At 58.6% G+C, this 26,653-nt stretch overlaps 3 protein-coding genes across 19 annotated transcripts in view; 2 read left to right on the forward strand and 1 right to left on the reverse strand.

The window, feature by feature from the left end:
- On the forward strand, positions 1 to 19,475 carry TPD52L2 (TPD52 like 2). Of its 14 annotated transcripts, none has more exons than XM_035705644.2 (9): positions 1 to 436; positions 4,426 to 4,571; positions 6,753 to 6,901; positions 7,714 to 7,773; positions 12,202 to 12,303; positions 15,422 to 15,448; positions 16,288 to 16,329; positions 17,323 to 17,371; positions 17,936 to 19,475. In XM_035705644.2, the coding sequence occupies exons 1-9, from the start codon at positions 16 to 18 to the stop codon at positions 18,029 to 18,031; spliced, it is 1,092 nt and encodes a 363-aa protein (XP_035561537.1). In that variant the 5' UTR covers positions 1 to 15; the 3' UTR covers positions 18,032 to 19,475. The 14 variants fall into 14 exon arrangements, with proteins under 14 accessions (XP_035561537.1, XP_035561538.1, XP_035561539.1 ...); XM_025470738.3 differs by lacking the exon at positions 1 to 436 and adding an exon at positions 2,258 to 2,417; XM_035705645.2 differs by lacking the exon at positions 15,422 to 15,448.
- LOC118352185 (translation initiation factor IF-2-like) lies at positions 18,582 to 25,883 on the reverse strand. 3 transcript variants are annotated; one of them, XM_035705655.2, is made up of 4 exons: positions 25,418 to 25,883; positions 25,081 to 25,132; positions 24,859 to 25,003; positions 18,582 to 20,085 (listed from the first exon to the last, which is right to left on the reverse strand). In XM_035705655.2, exons 1-4 carry the CDS (start codon positions 25,543 to 25,545, stop codon positions 19,859 to 19,861), a joined length of 552 nt encoding a protein of 183 aa, XP_035561548.2. In that variant the 5' UTR covers positions 25,546 to 25,883; the 3' UTR covers positions 18,582 to 19,858. The 3 variants fall into 3 exon arrangements, 2 of the variants coding, with proteins under 2 accessions (XP_035561548.2, XP_035561549.1); XR_004808932.2 differs by lacking the exon at positions 18,582 to 20,085 and adding an exon at positions 21,198 to 21,540 and having other exon boundaries at positions 25,081 to 25,331; positions 25,418 to 25,868; XM_035705656.2 differs by lacking the exon at positions 18,582 to 20,085 and adding an exon at positions 21,198 to 21,540 and having other exon boundaries at positions 25,418 to 25,874.
- Positions 24,552 to 26,653, forward strand: part of DNAJC5 (DnaJ heat shock protein family (Hsp40) member C5) — a 33,953-nt gene continuing 31,851 nt past the window's right edge. Inside the window, exon 1 of one of the 2 annotated variants that reach the window (XR_007405571.1) lies at positions 24,552 to 24,575. The gene's annotated coding sequence lies outside the window, so the exon portion shown is untranslated. The remainder of the gene's footprint in view (positions 24,576 to 26,653) is intronic. The other variant, XM_049100459.1, reaches the window with a different exon arrangement.

Consider the following 26,653-nt stretch of genomic DNA (forward strand, 5'->3'; position numbering starts at 1 on the left):
AGCGGTGGTGCCTCGATGCCCCCGCGGGATGGCGGGAAGGCGGGAAGGCGGGAAGGCGGGCGGGGGGCTCCCCGAGGTGCCCCGACCTGGCCTAGGAGACAGGACGGTCCTGGGAGGGGTCCGTGCCCGTCACCCCTCGCTGTGAGAGGACGGTGGTCCGTAGCCCCCGCGGCAGGTGCAGCAGGAGAGCGACGTGGGCGCCCGGGGCCCCTCCCCGCCTCCGCGTTCCTGGTGCTCAGGCAGGCCGCGTGGGGCGCAGGCACACCTGCGCTGGCCACCCCAGGGCAGGGCCGGGCCGGGCCGGGCGGGGCGGGGCTCCCGGCCCAAGGGTGCAGCGCTGAACCAGACGCCCCTGGGCGCAGCCGAGCTGACGGGCTGAGCACGGCAGGAGGTGGGGGCCCCTGGCTGTCCCCGCCCCAGGACTGCGGCCAGCCAGGTGGGCTGAGCGGCAGCCGGACAAACCAAGGTGGCGAGTGGGGCAGATGTTTACTGCACAGGCCACGGCAACACGTGGCTGTGATACTCCAGAGGCGGGGGGGGGGGGGGGGGGGGGGGGGGGGGGGGGGGATATGCCTGTGGCCAGGTGAGGCAGGTGCTGGGGGGGGGAGGACATCTGCAGCCAGGTGAGGCAGCTGGGGGATACCTGTGGCCAGGTGCTGGGGGGGACACCTGAGGCCGGGTGAGGCAGGTGGGGGGGCACCTGCACCCAGGTGAGGCAGGCACTGGGGGGAGACACCTGTGTCCAAGTGAGGTAGGTGGAGGGGGGTCACCTGCACTCAGGTGAGGTGGACTCTGGGGGGTGACACCTGTGTCTAGGTGAGGCAGGGGGACACTGCACCCAGGTGAGGCAGGCACTGGGGGCAGACGCCTGTGTCCAGGTGAGGCAGGTGCTGGGGGGTTGGGAAGGACACCTGCAGCCAGGTGAGGCAGGTGTAGGGATGCCTGTGGCCAGATGAAGCAGGTGCTGGGGGGGGGGGACACCTGTGTCCAGGTGAGGCAGGTGGGCGGGTCACCTGTACCCAGGTGAGGGCTGAGGCGGGCACTGGGGGGGCGACACCTGTGCACAGGTGAGGCAGGTGGGGGGCACCTGCACCCAGGTGAGGTGGGCACTGGGGGGTGACACCTGTGTCCAGGTGAGGCAGGTGCTGGGGGGTTGGGAAGGACACCTGCAGCCAGGTGAGGCAGGTGTAGGGATGCCTGTGGCCAGGTGAAGCAGGTGCTGGGGGGGGACACCTGTGTCCAGGTGAGGCAGGTGGGCGGGTCACCTGTACCCAGGTGAGGGCTGAGGCGGGCACTGGGGGGGGCGACACCTGTGGCCAGGTGAGGCAGGTGGGGGCACCTGCACCCAGGTGAGGCGGGCACTGAGGGGGCGACGCCTGTTTCCAGGTGAAGCAGGTGCCCCGGGGGGACGCCTGTGGCCAGGTGAGCCTTGAGCGATACACGAAGGGGCTCCGGGCGGCGCGGTCCGCAGGCTCAGGTCCGGAGCGTCCCACCACGTAAGGGTTTGCTCGCAGTGGCGACTCCGAGCCAAAGCGGGGAGGCCTGGGGCCTTGTTTCAGCACCACCGGGTGGTCCAGGCTGGCTCCCGGCCGAGAAGTCCGGCGTTTGCTGGTGACCCCGGGCCCATCCCTCCGGCCTCGCGCCCCCCACCCCCGGCCCGGCTCCGGGGCTGCCGGAGAAGGAAGCGCAGGGGCCCTGGGGGATCGCGGTACCGGCGCTCGGGGCCTGTCGGTAGGTCGGGGCGGAGGGGGCAGAGGGGGCGGGGGGGGGGAGGGGGCCCGGCCGGCAGCGCATGCGCAGACCGGCGCCCGCGGCCGGGGTGGGGGTGGGGGGTGGGGGCGGGGGGGCAGCGGCGCGGACCCGCCTTTTCCCACGTAACGCGGTGCAATCCCCGCAACAACTGAGGGGAGGAACCACCCCCAGAGTCAGGCGGGCGGGCCTCACGGGGCCTCAAGCGGGCTGTGCGCGGCGTTAGCCTCGGCGCTGCCTGGAAGAGGCCAGCCCCAGGCTGCCCGGCGCCATGTCGGACAGTCCTCCCACTCCCACTCCCACTGCCCCCTCCCCGAGGCCCCGCGGCCTGTTCCACCTGCGCCCCGCCGGGGGGCCGACGGAGGCATCCCTTAGGACCGGCCGCCCCTTCCGGCTTCGGCCGCAGCCTCGGCCAATCAGGTTGGGGCAGGTAATAGGGACGGGGCCGAGCCACGCCCTCATTGGGACACAGCCGGCGGGGGCGGGGCAGGCGGCAAGCGGAAGTGGGCCGTCGCGTCGCTGATTACGTCACGCCGCCGTGGCTGAGGCGGTTCCGCTGGCTGGCGTGGACGCGGCTGGCGAGCCCCGGTGCGGCCCGGCGCCCGAGACCCCGGCCCCGACCCCCCTGCGGCCCGGCCGCCGCGCGAACATGGACTCCGCAGGCCAAGGTACCCGCGGCCGGCGCCTCGGCGCGTCCCCGGCGGCGCGTCTCGGACCCTCGGGCCCGCCGCCTCCGTCCGCCGCGCGGCTCGCCTGCAGCTGCGAGCCTCAAAGCTTCCGACGGCCGAGGCTCGGCGTCCAGGCCGCTCGGGCGGGTCCCCGGCGCCCCTGCCTCCGCCCGGGCCGCTGGCGGCGTGCCCGGCCGGCCTCCGTCCCCCTCGGGTGGCAACGCGGCTCGGAGCCCGGGCTCCCTGGGGGCGGGCGGCCGAGCGGAGCTGACGGCGCGTTCCTGCGCGGCCGCCCCGGGCAACTGCGGGGCTCCCGGGCTCTGAGACGGTCCGCGGCTCTTCCTGCCCTAGCTCGGGTGCGGGAGGCTCGGCGTTGGGCCTGCTGCGGAGCTGGGCGGGACGAGGGGAGCTGCTTGGCGCCTGCTGCGTGCCGGGTGCGCTGCAGACCCGCCTCGCACGCGGCCTCGCTCCGTTTTCGGGGTGACCCCTTGAGACTTGCTGTGTTGTCCCCATGCAGGTGATGGATGGCACAGCCCTGGGCAGCGGGGACTCCCCGGACCGCCGCGCCGCGCCTTGGCCTGCTTGCTTAGTGCCCAGCCTCTCCCTGGGGTGATGCCTGTGGGCTCAACGTGTCCGCGGGCATTCGTTTATTACCATTATTATTTTTTAAACAGAAGAGAAGGATACGGGGGATTTTAAGGCATGTAGCAAATTTGAGCAGGTTCAACGTAGCAGATACAAACGCAGAAGTCAAGTCAGGTAGGTTGAGCTCAGGATCTGTTGGTAAACTGGACACGCTTTATGTCGTGAACAGGTTGGCCAGGAGGTGCTGACCTCAGCTGTCCCGGGGCGTGTGAAGGGAATAAGCCAAATAGAGCATCTTTGGTTAGTTTGTTTGTTTAATATTTTATTCATTCATGTGAGACACACAGAGAGAGACGGAGGCAGAGGGAGAAGCAGGAGCCACGCAGGGAGCCCGACGTGGGACTCGATCCCGGGACCCCAGGATGACGCCCTGGGCCGAAGGCGGCACTAAACCGCTGCACCACCCAGGGATCCCAGCATCTTTGGTTTTAAGTGCAGTCTATTTTTAGCACACTCTGGGATTTCCACTAGAGAAACATAATCTGCGACTAAAGAACTTCTTTCCAACCTTTGTGACTTCACATTTATTTTATTTGTTTCCTTCTTAAAAAGTTCACTTATTTAACGTCTACAGCTCCCGTAGGGCTCGAGCTCCCAGCCCTGGGTTTAAGAGCCAGCCAAGTGCTCCTGTGCCTTTACTGTTAAATGTGCTAGACATGGTGCCGATTGCGTGGTACTGAAGGACGGCCGTGGGTTCGGAGCTGGGAAGAATTGAAGCTGACGCATGTTTCCTCGTGTGGCATCTCGCCAACTTTTAGTGCAGGCGGGAAGATGCTTTTAAATCAAAGAGAAGATAGTGTAGGAATTGGAACCCGATCCGGTGCAGCAGAGGTGCGGAAGCAGTGTTGCCTCTGCGCCTCGCTGCGTGTTGCTGTGGAGCGAGGGTCGAGGACAGACTACAAGGCGTATTTTGTTTTGCTGACTCCCGGCTGGGGCTGGATGACGGGCATACGCTCCTGGTGTGCAATTTTAGTGTGTGTCCTGCGGATTGGTTGATTGCAAGTGGTGCTTGTGTTTACAGCTGCATTAGGTTTCTCCGCTCTAAAACTTACATCTGTTAGGTCTGACAGCTTTGTGGCAAAGGTTTCCGATCTCAGGAAAGTGCACTCGCATGGGGGAAGCAGTTAGGGTCTGGCTGCCTTTCTTGTGCCCTGAAGTAGCACCTTAGGTGGTCTGAGGCGCCCTTGGCCTGATGCCAAACCATCCCTGCAGAGCTTGTTCAGGTAGAGGTGTTGGTTCTCTCCACGGTCCCCGCCCCCCAGCCTGTCCTCTCGACCTCTCCTTCTTCCTTGGTGGAGACCTCGACCTCGTCCACTTCTCTTTAACTTCGTATTGACACCATCTGGCCTTATGTCTCTGGCAGATATCAACCTGAATTCTCCTAACAAAGGTCTGCTGTCCGACTCCATGACAGATGTCCCTGTCGACACGGCGGTGGCTGCCCAGACTCCTGCTGCGGAGGGTCTGACCGAGGCTGAGGAGGAGGAGCTTAGGGCTGAGCTTGCAAAGGTGCTGTGTCTTGGCCATTTTTCCTGGGGTAACCATGAACTAATGAGGGGGCAGAGAGCTGGCTGTGCTCTGCAGAAATTGCCCTGGGAGGGCATTCCTAGAGTCCTTCAGAAACTGCTCTTTGTGGCCACGTTGTCTGTGCTCAGCGCCTCGTAAATACTCCATGAGGAGGACGTCTGCATGGGGACAGCTGCTCTGAGCACACCGTCTACTGGGAGTTTCTTCATTAGAATTAACACTTGATAGTTTGGAGACTCCACAAGCCATCTGCCCTGGATCTTCATTTTTCTTTTAAAACATTTAATTTGTAAAAAGTGCTTCATGTGAGCATTTTGTTTATTTATTTTTAAAGATGCAGAGAGGATCTCCTTTTTTTTTTTTTAACAATTTATTTATTCATGAGAGAGAGGAAGAGACACAAGCAGAGGGAGAAGCAGGCTCCCTATAGGGAGCCTGATGCAGGACTCGATCCCAGAACCCCGGGATCATGCCTGGGCCAAAGGCAGATGCTAAACCACTGAGCCACCCAGGTGCCCCTCATGTGATGATTTTAAAGTGAGTCTTTTAAGAGGAAATGGTAATTAAGACCCAAAATTTCCAAGTACAATTTTTACTTATAGCTTCTGCTGGAGATGTTTCTTTTTACTGTGTGATGCAGAATCTAGTGGTACTCACTTGGGATTCAAAATCTGGGGACATGGGGCAGCCCGGGTGATGCAGCGGATTAGTGCCGCCTGCCACCCAGCGTGTGATCCTGGAGACCTGGGATCAAGTCCCACGTCAGTCTCCCTGCATGGAGCCTGCTTCTCCCTCTGCCTGTGTTTCTGCCTCTATCATTCATGAATAAAAATAAATAAACAAAGCAAGCAAGCAATCTTTTTAAAAAACAAAACCTGGGGACATGAACTTGTCAGTATCTGAGTGTAGCATCTGTCAGTCAGAGCTGGTGTGCTGCCTGTCACAGGCCTCTGCGCTGTCTTCAGAGATGAGCCCTGTGTTGATAAAAGAGCTAGGTGGGCAGATGAACCTCAGCCACGACCAGGTTTCAGACCAAGGGGGAAAAGGATTCAGCGGTTTCTGAGTTGAGTGAAGATTATGGGAGTAGCAACAGGCAATGCAGTGAGGCTCATGCTTTGCACTAGGTCATTTCAGAGTTGAGCTGCAGAGTGGAGAAGTTCTATGTCACTTAAAATTTTCAGCGTGAACTTCCCCTAACACAGCTGGATTGCACACCCTCAAGCCCTGTCGATCATCACACCAGAGTGGAATGTTCTAATCACTGGTTGTTACTGCTGGAGTAATGTGTAATAGTTGGGCCTTAGATGATCCTGTGTTTCTAAATTACATCTTGTTTCAACTGTTTTCTGATGGAAAACTAATGATATAAGGATTCTGAGCTACTTTTTATCACTTTATTCCAAACAACCACTTTTTAAAGAGAAGGACCCCCCCCCCTTTTTTTTTAAATGGCAGCTGTTGACACAGGAGCTGAAAACAGACATCTGGTGTTGTGAAACTCCAGAGAATGCTTCTTTCTCAAGTTGCATCCTTTTTGTTGTTGTTGTTAATTTTACGGCCTCAGAAGATTCAGGTCTTTATTGTCAGGAGAGTTTCTCTTACCAGTTCAAACTACTTTAACACAGAAGGGAATTTACTTTTGGCCTGGGTAACTGCCTTTCCCAAGACCTGAGATGACTTCAGGAACATACGCGTTCCCGTAAGGGCTGTTGCTCTGTTATCTGGGTATCTGGCTGGCCGGCCATCTGTTTGTCAGCTCCCCTTCCCAGTGCAGATGGGTCCTGACTGCCAGTAGTTCCAGCTTCTGAGCCCAGAAGGAGAGGGGCTTGACTCTTCAGACACCTGTGCCCCGTCCGGCGGGGGTGGGATGGAGCTATGATAGGCCTGGCGTGGTGATGCGTGGGTGGGCACAGTGATTGCAAGCCCCACCAGAGCCACTTGACTTGGGGGGATGAGACAGTCTTCCCGAAGAAGTTGGAGTGCCAGTACCAGAGAAAAACAGGGTGGTGGTTGGACACAGACTCCGTTCTTAACGCAGGTTATGTTTCTGTAAGCGGAAAGTCCTTAGAGCATTCCGAGAAACTTCTCATTGCAGTGTGTGTGAGGATGTTAGTCACTTCCCACAACACTGGTACTAATCAAGTCAACTGTGTGCTTTTACAGGTGGAAGAGGAAATTGTCACTCTGCGCCAGGTCCTGGCAGCTAAGGAGAGGCACTGTGCGGAGCTGAAAAGGAAGCTGGGCCTCTCTGCCTTGGAAGGCCTGAAGCAGAACCTGTCCAGGAGCTGGCATGACGTGCAGGTCTCGAACGCGTAGGTACCTGCCCTGGGGACTCAAGTATGCCTGTGTGCAAGCAGCCAGCCAGAGGTTCTGAGTCCTTGACCTAACCCCTGGTGTGCAAAGAGCTTAGAGTCTACACATGCTTTTAAAAGGCAGTTGGACGTGCTAGCTAGTTGTCGAAGCAGAAACTGACAAGAGTGTGTTCCAGTGTCCAAAGTTGAGAGGACACTGATGAGGTCCTTAACGAGGCTGATTTTCTGTGATCCCATAGCTCAGTGTGTGCCGAAGCGGACACGAGTCCTTCTCATGAGCACGTTGTGATCACAGCCCCACGACCTCTGACCCAGATGTGACTCAGTTCTCTGAACTTGGGGAGTGCAGCTACATGGCTCTGAAACACATCCTCTGACATTTGGAGGGTCGGTTTGGGGAAATGTTTCCCATTAAGAAGCCACATCCCTGCCGAGAGGTTGAATCACATTTCATGAAAATCACCTACAAAATCTTATTTCTCTGTCTTAGGAAGCCCTAGATTTTGAATCCGAAGGGTGACTGCCTTCCTTGCTCCTCACAGCAGTCCTGTTCCCCAAGCGCTGTCTTCCGTGGACTGTCCAGGCCCTCGCTTGGCATGACAGGAAGAGGACTGATTGGCTCTGCCACGGCCTCCCCTGGGCCTGCCCAGCAGGTGCTGAGAGGAGGGACAGATCCTGTCCTCAGGCGGGCTGCACACCCAGCATTGCTGCTCTCCAGCCCTCCTCTGTGCTCCCTGGCCTTGCACCTGTAGTTTGAAACCTTAGTTAAAATAACTGTTCTACGTGATTTACCACAGACTTTCTGTTTTTAGCTATATGAGAACTTCTGAGAAACTTGGAGAGTGGAATGAGAAAGTGACCCAGTCAGACCTGTGAGTGCCTTTGCCGTCACACCTCCCTCCCCCTCCTCTTCCTCTCTACACTCCTAGGGACTGGGAGGCTGTGGCACTTGGCACAAACCTGGTTTGGGTGTCTTTTGGCTATTTTATTTTTAGTATTTTTCTGTTCTTAAACACAAATGGAAGTATAATTCTTGTGAAATGGGTGCCTCCCTCTGGTTGCCACGGATGCATCCCTTAGATGGGAGGCCTAGCTGGGTCTGGGAGCATCTCTGGCTGTTAGGCAGCCCTCAGCCTTCCGAGTGGGCAGACTGGCTGACCGCCATTGGGACTGATGCTGGTGTTCACTTGTGGGGTGGGGGGGTCTTTCTCCTGCAGACCTAGCTCCAGAGGAGGGGTTCTCACAGCTTCACTCAGACTTAGCGCTGGTTCTTGGGCGAGGGCTGCCGCACAGGCCATGCTGGTGGGATCTTGGAGGAGCCGCTTTGGTCTCGGGGGCACCAGGTGTCAGCCACACAGGATATTAGCAGAGTAGGAAACACGCAGATCGGTTTTCGTGTCCGTCAGAGCTGTAGTTCAGAGTGAGTCCTGATGTTTTATTTGAGATTCTTACTCATGGTAATAGCACTTCATTGATCTTTGCTCCAATCTGATTATAATTCCTTTGAACTGGGTGGGGTCACGTGTTAAGCTATTCACTTTCGGGGATTCTTTTCCCTTTTGTTGAGGAGGAAGTGCAGTGGGGGCTCCCAGAGAGCATGGCGGACAGTCCTTTGTGTTTGGAAGGAAATGGTTGTTAACGAGCTGGTCTTTGTGTGCCTGGGACCCAGGTCAGCTGGCTCTGTGCTCGCAGTCGTCATAGCCTGGTGGCACCAGGGGAGCTGGGCACCAGGGCGCTCTGGCGGGTCCTGCGGTTGGTGTGGTTTGGTGTGACCGCAGCCATGGCCACACCCTGGCGTGTTGTTTCTGCGGGGCTGTATCGGAGGATGCCTCCACCACCTGCAGACGTTCTTGAGGTTGAGACAGTGGCTGTCATCTGTGTAGTTTGGGCACCAAGCAGGCTCACGGTGTGCACTTAACCCGAAAAGACTCTCGGGAGACTTTGGTGCTGTTTGTAAAACCGGTTGACAACAGGTTGCTAGGATAGTGTCTCAAATAACTACAACTGTGACTCCTCTGAGAAGCCTGTGGCTCTGGGCATGGAAGTGGCTGGTGGGGTGGCCTTCCCAAGCATCTTGCCAGACGGCGGCCATTCCCCTGAGGCCTCACCCCAAATTCCGTTTGTGGAGCAATTGCCAAAGTGACACTCCGGGGGCTGGAGTGTCTCTGCAGGGACGGCCCAGGAGGACGATGACCCAGCTCCTGGTGGGATGACTGGAAACATTGGCTGCCTTGCGCTCCCTGGGGTGAAGGTGCCTGCCTGGTCATTGCTGCAGGAGGCCACTGGTGGGGTGCGACTGCCCTGAGCGTCAGCAAAAATATCTGTGCCTGTAGCGCTGCTTTTCGTGAAGCCATGCTGGGCATAAGCAGTGTCGATGCTACGCGTGCTTTCTCGTCTCAGGGAACTAGTTCTTTATTCAGACTGCCATGCACAAGAGGTGTGTTCTCTTCGTTGGGTCGCCTAACCGGCTTCTGTCTATTGGTAGACAGAGCTGAAGATGTGCAGGTGGCACCAGGTAAACTCCGTAGTCGTGGTTGGTGTGTCGAGTCCTTCGTTTGTACGTGACAGTGCAGATGTAGATGGTGTCGGCCTTGTCCGACTCCTCCCTGGTGCAGGAGGGTGCCCTGCAGTGCAGATTCGAGTCATTGTATTGCCGCCCAGCAGCAAGGTGGCCGCTGTGGGTCTCGCTGGACTCTCAGTGTGGTCAGGGAGCCGGAGGCAGCTCTGGCTGTCCAGACTGGGATTGTGCCCACCCAGAGTTAGAGGTGGCATCGGCCCCCAGGGGAGGGGCCAGGAGCAGGTGCATCCAGCCGATGCCCCATGCTGACTGTGATGGAGGGAGGCTGGTATCAGTCAGGGTCCTACACTTTTGTTTTCCTAAAAGGTAGAAGTAATTTCAGAGGGGTGCTGGCCAGGGTGGCACAGCGCAGCCTTGAGCGTGTCTGGGCCTGAGTTCCCTGCGTGTAGACTCTGGCTCTGCCCCCCAGCCCTGTCGCTGCCTGAGCTTGGCCTCCGCGTCAGGGACCCTCCAGCGCATCCACCTTGGTTTGGAGGTTCCCGTCCCTGATGGAGTCACTCGTCACTCCTCATTTCCACACCCCAGAGCTCCTGAGGGTGGTGGGGTGTGGGAAATCTCTGCGTGGCTCTCCAGCGGGGGTGGTGCCCTTCGGCGTGGCCCATGGCCAGGGTCTCCTGTCCGTTGTCTCGTGGCCGGCTCCAGTCTGAGTCAGCCTCGGGATGCGCCTCCTCGTGGCCCGCGGTGCTCGGCACACGCTTGCCGGCTCTCCCACTGCAGTTCGCCTGTGGACACAGGCTCTGAAGACTTTGCCTTCCGTTCTCTGCTTCAGACCATTTGCCTTCGACAAACAGTTTCACCTGGTCTTACGTACCCGTTATTTCACGAGAAATGGCTTGAAGACGTTTTCTGAGTGTTTTCAAAACGAAATGCGCATTTCATTTCATAAGTTACCTTGTAGTTGGTGTTTTATCAGCAATGGCCAAGGCTTCCAGTCTGTTTCTTGCAGATAACCTATTTTAGCTCACTTTGAAGAGCGCAGTTTGCCAGGCAAGGGTGAGGGGTGGAGCAGCCCAAAGCACTACCACAAGTCAGGGGCCCCAGAGAAGGTTCCAGAGCCTTTCCTTAGCCGGCTGTGTTGTAGAGGGTGTGCAGCACATTTCCTCTTCCCTTTATTGCCACGGTTCTGCTGACCCCGGGCAGGTGTGGTGCAGGTAGCAGCTCCTGGCCAGGGCTCCATCAAGTTGGAAGGCGGTGCCTCGGAGGATTTCAGCTGGGTGTGTGGAAAGCGTCCCACGAGGAGTGTGTGCACTTCAGTGTCTAGTGAGGACCAGCTGCGGTCGGCCCCTCCGCCGGGCGGCCCATCTAGGTCCCAGCCCCGGAGTTCTCGGGGCTGCTGCCGCACACGTGCTTCCATTTAGTTTCCACTCCCATTCAGTTCTGTGGTCCTTTCTGTCACGGGGGAAAGGATTTCTGGGAGCCAGATTTGGCTAACGGTTGGATTCAGAATTAGACTTTAGTTATTGCCTTAGGAGATCCAGAGCAAATCTTCCAGTAAAGATTTTAGATTATTTTCTCTCCATAATTCATACGTTCCTGGATTCATAGATCTTCCTAGAAAGTAAGGTAAACTTCCTGTTCTGGTGACTTCACCATGTTTTCAAACTCACCTGCTAGAAAGCACATGTTTTGAGTCCTAAGCCCTTCTGGGCACCAGAGAAGCCCAAGGCCCCACGTGCTGTGAGAGAGCCTGCCAAGTAGAGGGAGGCCCCTCCAGGAGTACGCAAGGCCGGGCTTCCCCAGGACAGGACGGTGGGGACAGACGGGGTGGCGCCTGGCGGGGGCGGGGCTTGGAGGCTGTCTGGAGTGGTCAGGAGGGCCGGGGAGGGGGAGCAGCAAGCACCCAGTGGGACCTCCTGCAGATGACACTGGGGAGCGGATGGGAGGGAGGGGTCCAGAAGCCCTGGTGCTGCTGGTGCTGCTGGTGCCATCTGACCTTCCCTGCTCTGACCTGGTGACACCCACAAGGCATCAGAGAGTAGGCAGGCGCCTCGAGAGCCTTGCATCACAGGCTGTTTCCTTAGGTTGGCCAGAAACGAGCCCTCGACCAGGCTGCTGGTCTTTTGTTTATGGTGGCAGCTGAACAGGGACTGGCCCTGCCAGGTGTGGCCAAGGTGGGCCCGACGGTGTCTTTGTGGTCCCTGTGGCCATCTCACAGACATTGCAGTCATGGGTCCATGTCTGGGATGCACGCGCGCCCAGGTGGATGGGGCAGGAGGGCATGGAAAGGGGGGTGTTTACTGATCCAAAGCCACCATTTGCACTGAGATGAAGGTCCCCCAGCTTAGAAAGGCGGTCATAAGACCGCAGAGGAGGATGGGGGCTGGAGGGGCTCCCGGGCCTGCCAGGGCTGCACACCCACACTGTCCAGCGCATCTCCCCACGGGCTTGGTGGAGTTTTGATAGGAGAGGCTCTCCAAATAAAGTAACAGAATGAGGGGTTTTTCTGGGTTCTGTCCCCAACCCAGAGCCCCTGTGGGTCTTTCTTCACCGCAGCAGGCAGAGGCTGCATGTCCCAGGTAGTCAGCGTCGTGAGCACTTGAGTGTTAGATGCGGTGGCGTGAGGTCAGGGGGCGGTTGTTGCAGAGCTGGGAGGTTGTGGCCCGGCGCACGCTCACTAACGGCTCTCTCTTCCTTCTCTTGGGGTCTCTGGCGCCTCGCCTTCTTGGCTTTGGGTGGCAGCTGCCCCTCCTATTGGGTTGGTTCAACTGGTGTTTCTTCTCAGCTACAAGAAGACTCAGGAAACCCTCTCTCAGGCGGGACAGAAGACTTCAGCTGCCCTGTCCACCGTGGGCTCCGCCATTAGCAGGAAGCTCGGGGATATGAGGTGAGATGCTTCGTCGGGTGAGGGTTCGGGGGACCTAGAGCTGCTGGAGGCTCTGCAGCGGCCCAGGCTCAGATGCATACCCCTCGGGGGCCCCTTGGCACCCACAGATGCGGACACACAAGCCTGGACCAGTCGGTTCCCGGTCCCTGGTCTGTGGGCTGCCTCTTTGCCATTCTGTGTTTCTTGGGGGAGGGGGTCACTGTTTCTTTTGAGTAACTTCTAATGCTTGGGACCCGTAAAGGCGGCTGCTTCCCTTTGAAGTTCCACAGAGGGAAGACGGCCCCGTCTGGGGGTCGGTGTCGGGGTGGGGTGTCACTCTGGGCGGCGGTGGGGGTGGGGGTGGGGCATGTTGTTTCCTCGAGTGTTTGCCCTGCCCCGGTCTCCGAGGTCTCAGAGCGTTTGGCTGCAGGCCAGGGGCCCCTCCTGAATGGTCTCTCCCAGAGCTGCTGAGACCTTCCTGGCCCCCACAGGTACCTCGAGCAGGGCCTGGGTCCAGGAGAGTAGAGCAGATGGCCACTTGGCTGGGCTGCAGCCTCACGGCTCCGGCTTGCCCAGCCGTTTCTGCTCTGGGCTCCGGCTGTACCTGCTGGCCCTCCTCTGCTACCCAGCAGGGAGCCAGGGGCATGGCTGCCTCCCTGCTGTGCCCTTGGCAGGCCGTCCTCCAGGACTGTGGGGGCCCAGCGTGCACCGTGGAGCAGCAGTGTGCATGTACTTTGTGACCGTTGCCAGCGTCCTGGCCCCCGACGCACACGGGACCAGCCCCCTCACTTAGGGATTCCGGGGGAACGTCTCCGCTCCCCCACCCCGTGCTGAGGCTTCTGTCTTCTCAGTTGAGAGTCACACTGGTGATGCCTGTGGGCGTGGTGTGCAGCGTTGGGGTCATCCCGCCCTGGAGCCCCTCCTCCCCTCGGGGGCTGCCTCCCCGCCTGCTTAGGTTGGGCACTTCCGCACCTCACAGGCCTGGCACTTGCCTTGTGGGGCCGCAAGGTGGGAGCTCTGCCCTGGTCCCAGAGCCACAGGTGAAGCCACAGACACTTGGACCCGATGGTCGATGCCCACAGCCTTTTTTATTAGTTTCTTGTAATTAGTCCCCCTCCGATTTTTATTTTGAAAAATTTCAAATTTTCGGAGAGGCTGAACGGTCAGTATGCAGTCTGTGTGCCTCAGGAGTGCGCGCTTCTGCAGCTGAGGATCCGGTCGTGCTCCCAGCACCTGTGCCTGGGGGGGTCCTTTGGGGTCAGCCTGTGAACGTAGGCCTGGAGTACAGTGGCTGTGAGGTATTTGGCCCTACAAGCTGTGGCGCGGAGTTGACAGCAAAGCAGGTGTGCGGTGGTTCCTCCCATAGGCGTCACGGTAATGTGCTAATGCTGACTTTGTGGGTGTGTTCCTGTAACAAATCTCATTTGAAATTAGATGGGACGCCATCGCTGCTGCGCTCTGGGACACCTGCTTGGCCACGTGAGCCGTGCTGTGGTAAGCCCGGTGACAGACTGATCACACGCCACTGGTGGCCTGGCCTTGGTCCCAGGGAGTGCCACGGAGGCAAGGCGGGCCGTCCCAGCGCCACCGGAGCGAGCCGTGTGTCAGGTTGTGCTTGTGCTCTCAAAAGAGAGCATTTGAAGGAGGCAGGGAACGTCTGCAGTGCCTACGTTCCGTGCTCACTAGGAGTGTCCTCTGTCACTCTGGGCAGTACTCGCTCATTTTAAGTGTCCTTACGGTCAAGTGTGTGCAGTGTTGGCGCTGAGGCGCATGGCTGCGGTCGAGCTGTCGCAGGCCATCTTGATGGGGCTGCCCTTGGACGACGGCACATTTCTCCGTCTGTGCCTGCGTTCCCGCCCTTGGCTCTGGGAACAGGCATTTGCTGCTGAGCCATGGCATGTAGCCTCCGGTCCCGTGCCTGGCCTCCCTGTGCCTGCCACGGGTCGTGTTAGCACCTGTGCTGCATGTGCGTGGACCGGCCAGCGGGAGGAACCGGGTCCTAGGAGGAACCTTGGTGCCCAGGGGCACTGTCCCGTTTACCGGTGGGCCTCGCCCTGGGGCTCTTTGGTTTTATCCTGCTGTGTTTGCAGGAGTACGGGGAACTCGGACCTTTCCGAGTACTTGATGTGCCCACCATTGCCTCACACATGGTCTCAGGTGGTTTCTGAGGCTGAGGCCTCTTAACCTTGTCAGTTTGCCGAGGTTCAGGACTCCCCACTTCTTGAGAATGAAAATGAGGCCTAGGGAAGTTTCTATATATTGAGATGTTTGCCCCAAATCCGTGTCCTCAGTGGGCTTGTCCTGGAGCAGCCCTGGCCTGAGAGCCTTTTTGCATGCTCTGGGCCCGAGGTGGCAGTCTGGGAGAGAAGACTGGATTTGGGTTCCAGCAGGGAAGGGTCTCTGGTTAGCTTGGTGACCTGTGACAAGGCACCTGCCTTCCCTAATCCTCAGACTCCTCCTCCACCTGGAGATGGCAGGGCCTGCTGCCCATCCACGCGGGTCACTCCTGAGATGACCTCCACCTTGGGGGGTAAGAGGTGGCGGGCCTGGCTGCGACGTGGAGGACGTGGCTGTGCTGCCCTTGGACACTTGATTTCTAGCTTGGAATCTGTCGTCCATAGTGATGCAGCCAGAGTGTAAGGCCCTCGGCTCCAGGGGTGTCCCTGGTCCTGTGGCAGGATATGTGTGTGTGCTCTGGTCCAGCCCGGGCCCTGTGGAGATGCAAGCCAACCTGTTGCCGCCTGGCGTGTCAGCTGAGCCTGGCTGGTCTGGGCTCGCAGGTGTGGGGAAGGCACACAGACCCGGGGCTGGAGCCTGCCTCAGCACACCGCACACCTCTGCACCGCTCCTCTCTCTGTGGCTTCTTCCCTCTAACTCCAAACAGGGTCATGGACATGCGGGCACCTCGTCTGTGACCCAGGTGGGGTTGTGTGTGTGCGGGAGCAGCGGCCTCTCACAGAGTTGGGGCTTGGGGAGAGTGGAGGCAGGGTGCATGGCCTGCTCTCCCTGGTGGTGTGAGGACCGGGGGTGGTCGTGGGGGTCCCTGCGTGGCCTTCTGGAGCTTGAGTGAGGGTCTGGGTGGGCCCTGGCCTCCCTCTCCTAACGCTGTGTTTCTTCTCCTCCTGCTGCCACCTCTCAGGGCTCGTCCGTTCTCACACTCGTTTAGGTAAGACTGCGGCTGGACGTGCCTGCGAGGCTCGGCAGGGTGGTCTGTGGCTGGCCTGCGGGAGGCCGGGCTGGAAGACGTGCTGAGGGGCACCATGGCCCCTTGCTGGCCGCTGTGACCGCGTGGCTCCTCGCTGGCCTGCAGCCCGGCCTCAGGGAGCTTGCCCTGGAGCTCATGCCCCACGTATCCCCGGGAAGAGAGCTGGTCGTGTGGGCGGGTCATGCTGACTCTCACTGTTGTGTCCCGTGCATCTTCCTCCAAAACGCTGGCTGCTGTTTTCTCCTCCCCCGAGAGGCAGGCCTGTCCCCGCAAGCCGACATTGTCCCGTTGGTCCCGTGAGGCAGCGAGCAGCACTGGGCCGCAGTCGGGCCTCCCGAGGTCCCCACTCTGTGCTGATTCAGTGGCGCTTTCCTAGCCTGACGCTAGTGCTGCCGCCCCGTCACACACCCTTCCGGCCTGGAGGCCTGGAGCCCAAATCCAGAACAATGTGTGATTGTAAATATTTTTACTTACTTGACCTGGTTCTTTCTCTTTTGCCAAAAAGTCACTTCCCTTGCTGTGAAGTCATGGGAGGACACCTGACAGTCCCTTGTACCAGAAGTCTTTTGAAGCCCCAGGCCTACGTGTTAAAGCTCTCCCCCGCAGGGTGCCGTTTCTGGGTCAGCTTTGGGGGCCGGGGAGAGGACCCTGGGGTCGGGGGCCTTCTGTCGTGCGGTGGCCAGAGCTCGCCTGCCCTGCAGAGTCGGGTTCTGGTGGACGAGCCGATGGCGCGGTGAATGCCAGTCTGTCCCTGTGCTAACTCCTGCTTCCTTCTCTGCCTCTACCATGCTTGCGAGCAGCAGCTCTTCAATCCGCCACTCGATAAGTATGCCGGCCATGAGGTAACGTGCACTCGTGCTCCGGAGCTCTCAGAGCCGGGGTGGGAGCCGGGTGGGAGCGGGTGGCTCCTGCCGGTCAGCCTCACACATCCCGCGTCCCTGAGCCAAAGACCATCTTCCCCTGGCAGCCTCCTGTGGGCCAAAGGTTAGAAAGACCCCATCGAGGCTAACGAGCTAGTGGGGAAGAGGCTCCGAGGAATGCATTGTGCCAAACAGGCTCCATCTGGAAGCTTCCAGAGCTGCCCGTGGAGCTGGCCAGGGAGGGGCAGAGAGAGCCATGCACACACCTGGCACCCAGGAGGCCTGAGATGCCTCCGAGCCTACTATGGAAACTTTGATCCGCACCTGGAGGGGAGTCCTGGTCTCAGATCACCCAGAGGTGTGGCCTGTTCTGGAAACCTTCCCTGTGGTGCAGCAGCAGAGCCCCCGTCCTCGTTACAGGAGAATCTGCTGTGGCTGCCGCCCCCCACAGCCTGTGTGCGGGTCCTTGACAGGCTGCTACCAGAGGCCTGAGGGCTGGGGGCTGGGCCAGCCAGGGGGGCCGGTGGGGAAGGGTGCCGGCTGGGGCCGGGCCTGGCCTGCTTCCTCCTGCTCGCTCCCTTGTCCCAGAACTGTCCTTGGTTTTCCTTTGCTTGACTTGTGTCAGAGATTGGTGTCAGGAGCACCCGGGACGTTCCGTGACCTCAGCATGTGTGTACCTCGGGTGCAGTGACGTGTGCCCCACACTCACCCACCCGCTGGCGACGTGCAGGCGCTGTGCTTGCAGTTGGCAGGTGTGGCCGACCTGCTCTGACCTGGAAGCCACCAGGATGACCTGGCCTGGGCCGTCTTCAGACCTTGCTGTGCCCCCCTCCTGTGGGGCCTGTCAGCGTTTACAGTGAGGTCTCAGGATGCTGTCAGGGATCTTTCTGGAGCTTGACCCTAAAGCCGAGATTTAGGAGGGCAGCACAAGCACTTGCTCAGCTGCACTGATCTCTCCTCCTTCTCTCTTTAAAGGAATTCTGCGACCTTCAAGTCCTTTGAAGACCGAGTTGGGACCATAAAGGTAACTGTATCTGGACCATTCACTTGTCTTGTCGGGGTGTGACCTGTCCTTTACGTAAACTTGCTTAGTCACCGTAGTTCCCGTGCAGCGACAGGAACTAACGCAGGGGGGTCCTTGTACCTTTTACACAGTTTCCCCAGTGATCCCGTTTTGCGCCACAAGCAGGATAGGACAGTGGTACAGCCAAGGTGGACAGTCTCATCCCCACAGCCGTCCTTCCTGGTGCTCGCCTTCCTCCGGCTGCCCCACAGCCACTAATCTGTTCTCCATTTCGATGACTTACCATTTCACGAGTGTCATGGGATTGGAACCATATAGCGTGGAGCCTTTGAAGATTTGCTCTCTTTACACTGCATAAGTCCCTGGAAATACTGCCAGCCTGTTGCCCGTGTCGGGGATTTGCTCCTTGATATTGCTGATCGATGTCCATCCATGTGGTGTAGACTCTAGGGAGCTGAGCAGCTGGGATTCCCAGCGCCGCCTAGCGCCTGCCGGGCATGGTGTACTCTGTCTCAGGGTTTGGTTTTGTTTTGTTTTGTTTCTTGGTTTTTTTCCCATCTGTAGTCTAAGGTTGTAGGTGGCAGAGAGAATGGCAGTGACAACCTTCCCTCCCCGACCGGGAGTGGCGACAAGCCCCTGCCCGACCACACGCCTTTCTAAGCCCATCGCAGCTTTGCCTGGCCACGGAACAAGTGCAAGCACACCCTCATCGCCACTGCAGCCCTGCCCCGGAGCAGCAGCCCGCCAGGCCGCAGGCGGACGCACACAGCTGGTTTTGAGGAGAGTCGTGCCGTTCACATGTAGACGTGGCCGCTGTGTTCGCATGAGTTAGAGAACACAGTCTTGTACGCAGATGCTTTACATTGAAGTTGGTAGATGCAGACCACTGTGCCGTCCTTCCTGGGGCGCAGGGAGTGGACGGGACCGTGGGCCCTTGGGAATCTTGCTCGTTGGTGAGAACGTGGAAAGAGCAGGAGAGCGATAAGCATGAGATAAGTGGGATTTCCTCAGCCTCTCCTTTACTAAGTTACAGAAGGAAGATCCATCCAGAAAGCCCTACCCGATCTTCAGTTTTTATTTCAAACGCTAAATGAGAAACTGTCCCATTTTCTGAAACCCTCCAGAAAAGAAACTGGTTATCAGCAGCCGCCTAATTGTTACACTAATGATCTAGCTTTAACAAAGCAAATTCTTTATTTTTTAAATGCAGTGAATTTTTCAGAAATTAAAGCTAAGCAAAGCAGCTTTAGCCTCAGTTAGAAAACATTATTTCTTTGGACTCAAGCTGAAATACAACGCCTTACATCGCCTTATGCTTTATTTGTTTATAATGTTTTTATATATAAAAATAAGGGTTCTTTAGTGGGTTTTGAGCACTATGTAGACTTCTGCATCTAGCCCGGAGGGCAGCATGCTTGGACATTGGTGTGTTTTGTTTGCCGATGCACTTCACCCCAGTGTATGAAGCCTGCTTCTCTCTCCTCTAAAGGACTGGGGCAACTCCTGCTGGCCAGAGGGCTCCTGGGCCTCTGGGGGCGGGGGTGGGGCAGGAGGAAGAGCCGGCACCCCCCACAGGGAGAGGCTGGTGCCTTCCGTCCTCCGCTCCAGCCTGCCCGTTTGCCGCACGCTGGGGACGGCCCTGCGTTGGGGTCGGCTGGAACTCTGCTGTCGCCTGTTCTCAGGAGCTACAAAGATCTCATTCTTGTTCTGAAGCTGCCACACCCCAGCAGCCTTGCATTCAGGGCCCCACTCGGGTGTGTCTGGAGGGGCAGCTCCGTGCCTTACTGGCTCCCAGCAGGCAGAGACCTGCGTGCGCAGCTGTGCACCCCTGGGGGAGGAGCCACCGCAGAGTCCACTTCGGCGGACAGTGGCGTGCTCTGGGTAACCCGAGTGTCTGCTGGTCAATTCAGGCACCTGGGGGACTGCAGGCCAGGCTGGTGCCGTGGGAAGAACTGCACTCGGTGTGTTTTCTTCAGGGTTAGAATCACAGATGGGGTGTGGTGAGAAGGCGGGATGCAAGTGTAGTAGGTGGTGTAACTTTTCCTTAAAGTGAATAATGGGTAATTTGTCAATAAAGCATTCCTTTGTGGAAGAGCCCACGTGAGCTTGTGTGGTACGTCTCCCTCTGTTCGTGAAGGTGAGGGGAGAGTGGCCTGTCCCCCCCGCGGAGCCCACCCCCAAGGCAGAGGGGGAGGCGGGCAGGAAGCGGATAAAGCTCGTGCAAATCCCAAGTCTTCCATAGCATGGTGATGCATCTCGGGTGTCTGAGGAAGGGGAACTTGGCACTGGAGACCCAAACTGGCCCAGGTCAGGGCGCAGCAGCGGGGGTCCTGCAAGCCAGGCTCCAGAGAGGCTGGTCGGCCAACCAGATTGCCCCGTTGAAGGGTTTGGGCCTAGTTTGGAGCCGCGTGGAAGTCCTGCAGTCACACCTGGGCTGTGAGGACAGGGAGGCCACTGAGCGTGCGGTGGGCGTCCTGAGAGTCCTGCTCAGGCACAGCTGCCCGTCCTTACGACCGGTGGGCCCTGTGAGCAGAGGTAAGTGATGGCCTTGAACACAGCGACTGCCAAGTGAAGCTCTTGAATTAAGGTGGCTCCCATGGCAGAGCTGGTGAATGTGTCCGCTGCCACTGGAGGCCTCGGTGTGCGCAGGGACACTGGTGGAGCGGTCCCGAGATACTTGGAGGACTCCTTTGTTGATTGTTTTAAGGCACTGTCTGCAAGATTCAAAAGTGGATACCAAGTGGGCTCAGAAACAGGCTCTGGGGCAGCCCTGGTGGCACAGCGGTTTAGGGCCACCTGCAGCCCAGGGCATGATCCTGGAGTCCCGGGATCGAGTCCCACATCAGGCTCCCTGCATGGAGCCTGCTTCTCCCTCTGCCTGTGTCTCTGCCCCTCTGTGTGTGTGTGTGTGTGTGTGTGTGTGTGTGTGTGTCTCATGAATAAATAAATAAAATCTTTTAAAAAAAGAAAAAGAAACAAGCTCTGGTCCTCCCCCCCCCCCCATGCCATGACTTTTTTTTTTTAAGATCTTATTTTTTTTTTTAATTTTTTATTTATTTATGATAGTCACACACACAGAGAGAGAGAGAGAGGCAGAGACACAGAGGGAGAAGCAGGCTCCATGCACCGGGAGCCCGACATGGGATTCGATCCCGGGTCTCCAGGATCACGCCCTGGGCCAGAGGCAGGCGCTAAACCACTGCGCCACCCAGGGATCCCAAGATCTTATTTTAAATAATAAATAAAGATCTTATTTATTTGAGAGGTGCCTGGGTGGTTCAATCAGTGAAGCATCTGCCTTCTGCTCAGGTCATGATGTTAGGGTCCTGTGATCGAGTCCCGCATCTGGCTCTCTGCTCGGTGGGTGTCTGTTTCTCTCTCTTTCTCTCTCTGCCCCTAACCTCACTTGTGCTCGCTTGCTGTCTCTCAAATAAATAAAAATATATGTTAAAAAAAGATTTTTAAAAAAGGTTTTTTTTAAATATTTCTGAGAGACAGGCAGAGGGAGAAGCAGGCTCTCTGCAGGGAGCCCAATGCGGGACTCGATCCCAGATCCCGGGGTCACGCCCTGGGCGGAAGGCAGGTGCCCAACCGCTGAGCGTCCCTTCCAAAAAAGATTATCTGAGTGAGAGCATGAGCAGGGGGAGGGACCGAGGGAGCAGCAGACTCCACTGAGCAGGGAGCCTGACCCGGGGGCTCCATCCCAGGACCCTGGGATCATGACCTGAGCTGAAGGCAGCTGTCACCAACTAAGCCACCCACGTGCCCCCTGTGATGACCCACATTACTTGTTCGCCTTCCTGCATTTCATGAGAAGGCAGGCAAATTTTTTTTAAAGAATTTTATTTATTCATTTATAGAGACAGAGAGGTAGAGACACAGGCAGACGGAGAAGCAGGCTCCATGCAGGGAGCCCGACGTGGGACTCGATCCAGGGTCTCCAGGATCACGCCCTGGGCTGCAGGCTAACCCTGCTCTCCCTTTCTTAAGACACGATGTTCTGTGCTCTGCTTTTCCTCCTTAATGCTCTGCCCTGGGGTGCCAGCCATACCTACTCCCTAAGGCCCTTTGAGGGAGACCCTTTCTGATGCCTGGTGCCACAAACGTGTCGATTCCTGCTGTCGGGTGTTCCAGGTGGCCAGTGCCTTCACTGGGAACATCGGACTTCCCTGTGGGATCAGAGAGCAGGCTTGTTCCAGATGGAATAGCAGGGAAAGCTAGTGACTTCACATTGTATGAGCTGTGCACCCCACATGACGGTCCAGTACAACAGTCACCTGGTATAAAGGGTGAAAGTCAGTATTGTGGCCTGCAGCCAACATTTACCCTCATTTACTTTGGGCATGGGTTCCATGTAGGTTTTTTTGTTTGTTTTTATTTTTTGTGGTGTTTTTTTTTTCTTTTTCTTTTTTTTTAAGATTTTATTTATTCATGAGAGACAGAGGCAGAAACACCGGCAGAGGGAGAAGCAGGCTCCCTATGGGGAGCCTGGTGCAGGACTCGATCCCAGGACCCCAGGATCACAGCCTGAGAAAGGAGGACCCAGGTGTCCTCCTCTTTCTTTAAGTAGGCCCCATGCGGGGCACCCCAACATGGGGCCTGAACTCAAGACCCTGGGATAAGACTTGAGCTGAGCTGAGTCAGACCCTTAGCCAACTGATCCACCCCGGGTGCCCCATGCAGTCTTCATGGGTGAGAGTCTGTGAGGCTTCGCGGGATAGAGGATTCTGATGCAGACGCAGCCCTCCACGGCTTTGCAATTCTGTTTCTTGGGAAAGACAAGGAATTGTCTGACATAACAGACGTGTGAGGTGAGCTCGGAGAGTGAAGAGGAAGCAGGGACACAGAGGAGACGCTGTCGGAGGGTGCAGCCCGCCTCCTCTGGAGCCCCACCCTGAGCTGAGGGTCACTAGGTCCTCTGTGCCTCATCCAGAGGCATGGGGAGCACAGGCCCTGAGGACAGCTCCTGCCCACTGCCCACGTTTCACAGGTACCTTCTCTGTCTTGTTTTCTCTGCACAAGTTGGGTTGCTTATTTATAAACACACTTGTAAGGATGTACTTTTTATATCCTGCATCTTGCTCATTTACTTTCAGGAACCATCACAAGAATTTTCTATGCTGTTATGTAGCCTTTGTTATGTTATTTATATATTTATTTATGAGTGACACAGAGAGAGAGAGAGGCAGAGACACGGGCAGAGGGAGAAGCAGGCTCCATGCAGGGAGCCCGACATGGGACTCAATCCTGGGTCTCCAGGATCAGGCCCTGGGCTGAAGGCAGTGCTAAACCACTGAGCCACCCGGGCTGCCCAGCCTTTGTATACATTTTAAATAACTACAGTGGTCCTGGGCCGCCTGGGGGACTCTGCGTTGAGTGGTTTGGGCGCAGGTCCTGATGTCAGGGTCGTGAGGTTGAGCCCCAGGTCAGGCTCCACGCTGAGCCTGCTCAAGAGCCTCCCTTTCCCCCTGCCCCTCCCTGCCTGGTCCCCCTCTCTTCAAGAAACAAAACCAGGGACGCCTGGGTGGCTCAGCCGTTTAGCGCCTACCTTCGGCCCAGGGTGTGATCCTGGGGACCTGGGATCGAGTCCCGCATGGGGCTCCCTGCATGTGTCTCTCCCCCCCCCGCCTGTGTCTCTCCCTCTGTCTCTCATGAATGAATAATAAAATCTTAAAAAAAAAAAAAAGCCAACCCACAGAACTGCACTGTTCCGTCTGGGTGCGCTTGCCCGCACGCTTGGGCAGGTTTTATAAGCAACACCATCAAGAGCAGACAGCTTTTTCTATATTCAGGAACATTTTCTTAGGAAGGATAACCCTAGATTAGGGGAGGGGGTTCATTAAGGCCGGGCCCGTCATTCTTGCTTCAACAGCTTTCTCTGAAATTGGTACCAGGTCTCCTATGTCCTGTGATCCTGGAATCCATGCTCTTGAATCCGTCCTTTCCTTGCTGCGTGCTCCATGCCTGCTGACCTCGGCCGACCCCGACCTCGGCCTCCTGGCGCTCGCAGCCTGGTGTTCTGGGAAGCCTTGGATGTCACCAGGTTTTTCTTTTCTTTTCTTCTCTTTTCTCTTTTCTTTTCTTTTTTCTTCTTTCTCTTTTCTTTTCTTTTCCCTCTCCTCTCCGTCTCCTCTTTTCTTTTCTTTCCTTCCTTTCTTTCTTTCTTCCTTTCTTTTCTCTCTTTCTATTTATTTATGAGACACAGAGAGAGGCAGAGACACAGGCAGAGGGAGAAGCAGGCTCCACGCAGGGAGCCCGACGCAGGAGTCGATCGGCGACCCCGGGGTCACGGCCTGGGCCGAGTCCAGATGCTCCGCCCCTGACCCCCCAGGCGCCCCTGCCACCAGGTTTCTAAGAAGACAGCTCGAGAGTGGGGAGAGTGGGAGGTCCGTCTGGGCGGCTCCCGGATGGAGATGGCGCGTGGAGCCCCGGGTCCCTGCTACCGCGGACGGTCACGGGCCGGCGGGGCGGGCGGGGAGGTGGGAGCACCTCGCTCCTCCCGCCGCTCCCCGGGCGGGCGGCCGGACAGGCGCGGTGGCCCGAGTGCACCGGCCCTGGCCCGTGCCGCCGCCGCCGCCTTCGCCACCCGCCCCCGCCCCGCTCGGCGGGGACGATCACGTCTCCCCGGTCCTCCGTCCGGCGCTGAGCACGCCCAGCCGCACCGCGAGGCCCCGCCCGCTCCCCCGGGCCGGCCGCCGCACCTGCCGCCGCACCTGCCGCCGCCCGAGCGCCCCCGGCACCTGCGCGAGGCTCCGCCCCTGCGCTGCGGTCCCGCCCCTGCCGGGCGCAGGCGCTTCCGGCTCCGCGGCGCGGGCTCCGCCCACGGCCGCCGCGGCTTCCGCTCCGGCGCTGTCCCTGGACGCCCCGCCCCCAGGTGGGCGGAGCCCCGCCGCTAGCCCGGCCCCCTGGGCGCGTGCGCGGCCAGCCCCGCCCCGCGGCGCCCACGTCCGTCCGGGGGCGCGCGCGCCGGTGCGGGTGCGTGCGTGAGCTGCGTGAGCGTGCGTGAGCGTGCGCGCCCCCGCCGCCTGTGCCGGTGCTGCTCCCGCGCCCTCTGCCGCCGCCGCCGCCGCCGCCGCTGCCTCCGCCGCCGCCGCCGCCCGGGGACCCCGAGAGCAGCCCCGGCGGAGGGGCGCGTCGGCCCAGCAGCGCCGCGGAGCCGAGGAGCCGAGCCGCAGAGCCGGCGGGCGGGCGGGCGGGCGGACTGGTGAGCTCGCGGCGGGCCCCGCGGGCCTCGGGTCAGGCCGGGGCGGGCGGCGCGGGCGGCGCGGGCCGCGGGGGCGCGGGGGCGCGGGGCTGGGCGGGGGCCTGCGGGGCGGGGGCCGGGCGCCGCTCCCTCCCTCCGGCCGGGCTCTCCTCCTGCCCGGGCTGAGAGCCGCGGCCCGGGGGCGCCGCACCGCCGAGCGGGATGCGCGCGAGCGGCTCGGGGTGAAACAGGCTCGGAACGCGCCGCGGGCGCACCTTGTAGGTCGGGGTAGTCGGGCGCTTACCGACACGCTGTGCGGAGCCGGGCGCTCGGGCGGCGCTTGGTGCGGCGGGTCGGGGCCGCGTCGGGGCTCCCGGCTCAGGCTCCAGCCCGTCCGCGTGAGGAGCTCCCGGCTCCTGCGCCCGCGAGGCGGCCCCCTCCGTCGCGTCCTGCGGGAAAGGGAAGCGAAAGTTGGATTTTATCTTATTTTATTTTTCAGGTGTAGGCCCGCTGGGGGACATCTTACCAGCCAGGTCAGGGCCTGATCCGCGCTGTTTGAACTGTCAGACGGCTTCGTCCTTAATTGGTTGTCCGTTGGGCGGAAAAAGGAGAAAAAAAAAAAAAAGCACCTTAAAGATGAAAACAGTTATGTTGCCCCAGCTATTCATTAACGTGGTCGCCTAAAGGCAGGACTCCGGCCGGTGCTTCTAGGATGTTTTGTTCCTTTATTGGTTTCTTTCCCGTTGGATGTGCCGCTGAATTTCGAGACTGAGTAATCTGTGAAGCAGGAGGTGAAATTGGAAGCCAGGATCTGAGGGTTTGGGGAAAGTTGATGATTTTAGTGTGTGCGGCCCTCCTTTCACCTGGGCCCGGGGTGATGGGTGCTGGGGACTCGGTGGCTCCCCCGAGGGCGTGTGGCCAAACCGAGAGCTGTAGGAGCTGGTTCTGGCTGCTGGCTGTGATGCAGATGGCCTCGTACCCCCAGGGTCATCGTGGATGGTCATCGTGGATGGTCATCGTGGATGGTCACCGTGAGCAGCGCGGGCTAGAAGGGCTAGAAGGGACGTGGGATGCAGGAGCCTCGTGCCTGCCCCTGGGCCCTGGTGCAAGCAGAGCGCCCAAGGGTCAGGGGCAAGCAGACAGGCAGGCGCGGGCAGGATCCTCTGAGGCTTGCCCAAGGACCGGCTCTGCTGTCCGGCCCCTCCCACCCCCTGTGACCAGGCTCCTTCCTACCTTTGCCCCCCCCCCCCACTCTCTCCCCCCTGCCATAGCAGCATTCCCGCCAGTCTCTTGGCAGACGCGTGTGCTGCATCCTCCAGTCCGCCCGGAACACTCACTTCCTCATCCTCACGCTCCACGAGGCTGGGCCTTTCCTGACTGCCCTGCAGAGAGTCTCAGCTGGACACCTCCCATTTCCTGTCTGCCTTCTCCCTTAATTTTCTTACAGCACTTGGTTATTTTAATGTCCTATTTAATATACTTAACTATATTTATTATTTTACCATCAGATGAGGTCCATAGGGAGGTGGTTTTGTGTAAAGAACTGTTGCTGGCACAAACCCAGGACATACTTGTTGAGTGAATAATAGCGATAGCTCAGTGACTCCTGTGCAGTACAGTGACTTTGTCACTTGGAAGACGTTGTGAGTACTGAGCACTGAGGGGCTCTGGGCTCTGAGGGAGGTCTGTGACGAGCAACCAGCCCTCTGGGAAAGGACAGCCAATTAAGCGATCAGAGAGATGCTTGAGCCCTCCCTGTAAATCTTCTTTGCAACGTCTAATTTAAATCATCTCGAAATGAAAAGTTTCTAAAGTCAGATCTGCAACTGGTAAAAATGCGTCTGGAAATTTTGACTTTCATTACGTTTCTCCCTCCCCTCCGCTCCCCTCCCCTCAAAAAAAACCCCACTTGCTAGTCTTAATACTTGGTGACATTTGTTGATTAAGTGGATTGAGATGGAGTAATCTGTTAGAAGAACCACATGAAGTGAGCTGTTCCTGATTCCTCAGCCAGAGACTCCTTGCTGCGGTGCTGTGACAGAAGCAGGCTGAGTCCTGCTTTGTGCTGAAGGACTCTGGAACCCCTTACCTCATGCCCC

This window comes from Canis lupus, chromosome 24 (genome assembly GCF_003254725.2).
Source record: "Canis lupus dingo isolate Sandy chromosome 24, ASM325472v2, whole genome shotgun sequence".
NCBI lineage: Eukaryota > Metazoa > Chordata > Mammalia > Carnivora > Canidae > Canis > Canis lupus.

What these genes read in the sequence shown, in the direction of transcription:
- TPD52L2 (XM_035705644.2), top strand. Translation starts at nt 16, where the DNA reads ATGCCCCCGCGGGATGGCGGGAAGGCGGGAAGGCGGGAAGGCGGGCGG. An exon ending in TTAGGGCTGAGCTTGCAAAG is followed by an intron (nt 4,572 to 6,752) that starts GTGCTGTGTCTT and finishes GTGCTTTTACAG; the next exon opens with GTGGAAGAGGAAATTGTCAC. An exon ending in AAAGTGACCCAGTCAGACCT is followed by an intron (nt 7,774 to 12,201) that starts GTGAGTGCCTTT and finishes GTTTCTTCTCAG; the next exon opens with CTACAAGAAGACTCAGGAAA.
- LOC118352185 (XM_035705655.2), bottom strand. Translation starts at nt 25,545, where the DNA reads ATGACCCTGGGGGTACGAGGCCATCTGCATCACAGCCAGCAGCCAGAA. An exon ending in ACCCATCACCCCGGGCCCAG is followed by an intron (nt 25,133 to 25,417) that starts GTGAAAGGAGGG and finishes CAACCAATTAAG; the next exon opens with GACGAAGCCGTCTGACAGTT. An exon ending in ATCAGGCCCTGACCTGGCTG is followed by an intron (nt 25,004 to 25,080) that starts GTAAGATGTCCC and finishes CCTTTCCCGCAG; the next exon opens with GACGCGACGGAGGGGGCCGC.